Source organism: Montipora capricornis, chromosome 8 (genome assembly GCF_036669925.1).
Source record: "Montipora capricornis isolate CH-2021 chromosome 8, ASM3666992v2, whole genome shotgun sequence".
NCBI classification, from domain to species: Eukaryota; Metazoa; Cnidaria; class Anthozoa; order Scleractinia; family Acroporidae; genus Montipora; species Montipora capricornis.
In genome coordinates this window covers 9,379,552-9,384,551 of record NC_090890.1, presented here as the reverse complement: position 1 = coordinate 9,384,551, position 5,000 = coordinate 9,379,552, and the positions used below count along the sequence as shown (strand labels likewise).

The window sequence follows — 5,000 nt, the reverse complement described above, 5'->3', positions numbered from 1 at the left end:
AATAATTTCTATCAAACAATCAGAAGTTTGGCGGACAGAGGTCGTTAATTTATTTGAACTGATCAAGTTATGTCAGAAAAATAATATCCTACAATAAGGACAGTTCTGAAAATTTTCTTACATGACATCTAAATTTTAATAAGGTCATAGGAAAGCTAGAGAAGGTCATGGAAAAAGTCATTGAAAGTCATGGAATTTGAAGAGCTTAATTAATAAAAGAGTACAAACCTTGTCATGCTATGGGGTTGGACAATCTGTGAGCTAGCGAGTCACACGACTCTCGCATTTAAGTTGAAGCATCCATTTCAAATAGCGCTGATAAACAGTATTTAAGTCTAAGCACCCAAATTAACCAGGTTTTTCAATTAAGTTTCAATCCATTTGCATCCTCTCTATTCTTGGCCGCAACAACACTGTATAACTTCAATGGTTTAAATTGCCAAGTAACCAAACTACAGCATCACTGTGTGACTTGATTGTTGACTCACATGTTGACTCGCATGACTCACTGGCTCGCACATTGTCCTCACTCTCATGCTATTCTTACGTCAAAACTGGTTGAGAATCCAAATTAGTTCTTTACCTCACATGAATAACAATTTCCTGATTTCAAGTTTCAATTCATTTCCATCCTCTCCATTCTTACCTGCAAACAACACTGAATAACTTCATTGGTTATTGGCAACCAAACTACACCTTTATTTTTTGTCTTCATTGGTGCAAAGACATCTTTTAGTTTGACTAATTTAAAAACTGCGTGACAATACCCCTTAAGCTTGAGACAATGAAAAAGGCAATGTGGTCAAATGGAAAGTTCAAAATCCAGTTCCAGACTAGTCTGACTGGTCAAAATGGACCACCTTCATTGGTAGTTCCAAGCATTCTTGTTGGATAAATTTAAACCCAAAAATGTAGGGTGAATGCATGGAAAATGCCCATAAGCGATCTCTTAATACTCTGGTTTGTTTAAATATGTTAAGGCCATAGGTATGTCAGTGTTACTAACAGCATGAAATTCTGGGCTTATGCTTGGCCCAGCCATTGGAGGTAGGATAAGAGGATCGAGCTGCATGGATAATAGCCATGACTATATTTTCATATTTTGGTTATTAATTATTTCAAGCCCTAGTCATTAGGCATCAGATAAATAAATTAACATCTTATTCTATGGTTTGGCTGACTCTGTGCTAACCTTGTACATGTATTATTGTTGACATGATTTTAAGCACAGTGTGGCAGGCTGAGAAATGGGATTAAAAATTTCAGCAATGAGCTAAAATTATTAAATATATATCTGTCAAAATAATTATCATTAAACCATAGAAGAAGGAAATAAGAAAGTAACAATAATTATAGATAGTCTTATTCCACTTTAATAAAGTAAAACTATTTTAAAATTACAATTCTTTGCCCAGACACTACAGTGAGTGTACAGGGAAATTTGATGCTTGCGCTTGTGTTTATGCTTGCGTTGATGCTGTTTTCGTGGTGACATGAGAGCTTACAGTATGCTTGTGCCTGATCATGAGTCGCTAGTGAAAACCAGTATTCTTAGTATTTTAAGTTATATTCTCCATCCTCAGGTTACTTAGCACAACCTACAGAAAACCCCGGCCAATATTTTCTCAAGAGGTTTAATTTGTTACAGTATTTTAAATTTGTCTTCGTCATGATTGTGGGAATAACATTACATGTACATGTATTCAATTTGTATTAATGGTCGATCACTCCCTTCTGTAGCTGTAAGGACATTTTTACAGCAGAAACAAAAAAAAAAATGCTTTCAGTTTCTCCCATGCACTTTAGGCTGTACATGTATTTGGGATTAACAAGTTACAAGGCATGAATTGATTTAAAATATGACTGTGTATGGTATCTACAGTGTATTCATGTACCGTAAATGACCTGGCCAAAAAAAGCCATGGATTCTACTGTAAATTGTTTTAAAACACAGATTAAATAAACTAGTGAAAGAAGTATGTTTTACTTTGCCTTATCTTCATTAATTGCACAAAAATGTTGTGCTGCACCTTACCTTATCATTAATTTTGTTTTGCTTTTTTTGTTAGGTTCCATTTTTGACAATTGAGTTTCCTTTCTTACTTCCATGCTTATTTAACTGTGCTGTGCTGCTTATTTCAATTGTATTGAGCTTACATTTTCCTTGAAGAAACCCTGGACAAAAGGTAAATATTAACTAAAAACTGGGTTAGGACATACAGTACATGCATGTACCGGTATTCATTCATTTTTGATGCCATATATTATACCAAGGTCTGTAAAGCTAAGCAACAAAAACATCCGTTTTGCAGTCGTCATTAAACATTATAGAGTTGCATGGCTTTAAAGTCTCTCTTTATGTCCTCCTCACCCCTAGAAGCGGTAGAGGGAGACCCTTATGGTTCTGAGTGAGGCCAGGGTGGTTGGGTAGGGGTGAATGAATTAAAGCCAAAACCAGCTCATCTTTGTTGATCTTGCTCTCAGACTGATAATTATAATTTCAAGCAATGTCTATATTTAAAAGTTGCAGTTCCCTAAAGATGAAACCATGTTTCTAAAGTGTACACAATGTACATGTATATAATCATTATGTATGATGTCAAAATTAATGATATTGAAGAATGGATATTAAATTCTATTTTATCAGGCAGCAATAGGTGCCCAATAATAAGCCTTTTCAGCTGTGTTAATAAGATACTGATAAAAAATAGTTTGAGAGTATTAAAGGGGGATGCTACAAGTTAAGTAAATAACTATCTTTGAGGCCAAACATTGAAAAGCAGGTAGCGCAAGAGGAAGAAATGTCTCCCCAAGAAAAAGGTGAAAGATTTAAATATAATTGCAACCCACCTACGTTAAAAAAAGTTCTCCAAGATATTCTTAAGAGGGTTTTTTTTTTCAATTAAATTTAAATTGATCATTAGTTTCAAGGTCCAGCGAGTATCCATTGCTGCTAAAGTTATAAGAGGGTTTTGCAATTAATTTACAGTCATGTTAAATATAAACTGCAAATGGAACAATTCCCTTTGGAATTTCCAGCTATTTCTTTGTGAAGGAAAGCTTAATGTAATGTACGTGTGGTAAATGGTATGTGTGTTAATTCCTCTTTTTTTCTGTACAGTAGAAGTCTAATGTCAGAAAGTGAACCAAAGGAATTGTTACCAATGAAGAGCACAGGTTATTCAGATAATCAAGAGGATTTCAATATTAAGTGTGAAATACCAGAGACTGAGAAAAGTTGTACAGAAAGTGAAAGCATTGTTGTTAATGAAGAGCAAGGGATTATCATTGGTGATGATGCTGGCAGTAAAGCTGTCAGAAATTGCCAAAGCAGTAGTAGTTGTTGTTGCAACACTTGGCGGTGCTGTAAAGCTTTTAAGAGAAGCAAACTGGCTGTTTTACTCAGGTAAGACATGACTAAAGCCATGGGGGAGTTTTAAGACAATAGGGAATATTGCCACTGACAGTGGGTTTTAAAAGGTGGCAAAAACCCTCTTTTGAGTCTTACCATTGACTACTTTTTGTTGTCTTCAAGGTGGTCTTCAGCATGTGCGACAGAAAGAAAGCATCACTTGTTACTACAATGCATGCTTTATCTCATTTCAATGTGAAAGCTGATGATCTAACTTCCTTTCTTTTCACATTCTTTTTGTTCGCTTTATAATGCCCAAAAAGACTAATCATCAAACGAAAGTTGTCTAAAAGAAAATTAAGGGCCATCCCCATTTGGTAGCTGGTAAATTCAACAAGTTGTTATTATTATTATTATTATTATTATTATTATTATTATTATTATTATTATTATTATTATATTTGTCAAGAATTGTTCTGACTGTGATGTTGTGATGTCTCAATCCAATTTTTAGAAACCGAAACGTTCTTGTTTCCATTGCTGCATACTGTATCTTATCCTTTAAAGTAATTGGATTTGATGAGCTGTTTTCACTATGGGCTGCCACTCCACCTCATCTTGGTAAGCAGACAGTGACTTAACTTTAAATTTTGAACTTACAGCAGCAATAGACCATTTTACAGTTCTGTGCTCAATCAGTTACCAGGCCTTTGAATAAAAGTGAGGCTTGAGTTGACCTTGCTTTGATGCAAACCTTGTTGCCTTTCTTATGTAAACAGTGCTCAAAATTAGCGATGGTCTGGTCATCTGAGATGACCAGAAAGTTTACCGGGCAACCAGTTTTTGGTAAAATAAAAAGCCTGGTTGCCCAAGGAAAACAGTGGACTTATAACCTAGTCAATAGTAGAAAATGAATTACCGGTAATCAATTAATAATCATAAGCAGCAGTCACACAGCATACTTACAAGTGGGTTTTAGTAGTGTGAAGTTAATAATAATCAATTTGCTGCAGCTGAGCATTTTCCTGTGTTTTGAACAACTGTATTTTAAGTCTCTGCCCATCAGGCCGGCACTTATCTCTGGTTTCATTAGCATGAAGTGACTTACAGGAGCATTTCTTCTCCCCCCTGGATGGGATGCGCGTCCATCACCGGGTTACTCCCAGCATTTTCGCCTTTACCCATTTATACACCTGGGTGGAGAGAGGCACCGTGAGAGTAAAGTGCCTTTCCCAACAACACAACACAATTTCCCAAGCCAGGACCCGAACATGGACCACACGATCTGGGGTCGAGCACTCTAACCATGAGGCCACCGCACCTCCCCAACTGAACAACTGTAGCCTTTAAAAAACATTGTCAGATTGGAAAATGCAAAAAGTGGAGATCAAAAACGCCAGTTTGAAAATATACCAAAACTTGAACCCAGACTTCTGCAAAAAACCACAGGCCCACAACATTCAAGATCACTTGCCATGTGATTGCAACAAGGCGTGTAAAATTAAGGTACAAATGTTTTGTCCTCGCGTTCTTTACGGCCCACAGTGTTTTATTTTGACTTTAATTTTTTGTCTTCAATTGCTAAGGAGTACAGACTACAAGTTATCTCTTTCACAGAGTTAAAATGTGGCATTTTTTGATTGGAGTT

General features: G+C 36.0%; 1 protein-coding gene across 13 annotated transcripts in view; it reads left to right on the top strand.

The window, feature by feature from the left end:
- Positions 1-5,000, top strand: part of LOC138059671 (uncharacterized) — a 16,888-nt gene that overhangs the window by 4,473 nt on the left and 7,415 nt on the right. For 4 of the 13 annotated variants that reach the window (XM_068905283.1, XM_068905277.1, XM_068905280.1 and 1 more), the window contains 4 exons: positions 1-1,632; positions 2,070-2,186; positions 3,122-3,406; positions 3,867-3,973. The exon at positions 1-1,632 is cut by the window's left edge. In XM_068905283.1, coding sequence (XP_068761384.1) covers positions 3,132-3,406; positions 3,867-3,973 — 382 coding nt within the window. In that variant the 5' untranslated portion in view covers positions 1-1,632; positions 2,070-2,186; positions 3,122-3,131. The remainder of the gene's footprint in view (positions 1,633-2,069; positions 2,187-3,121; positions 3,407-3,866; positions 3,974-5,000) is intronic. The other 9 variants (XM_068905289.1, XM_068905288.1, XM_068905286.1 and 6 more) reach the window with 6 other exon arrangements.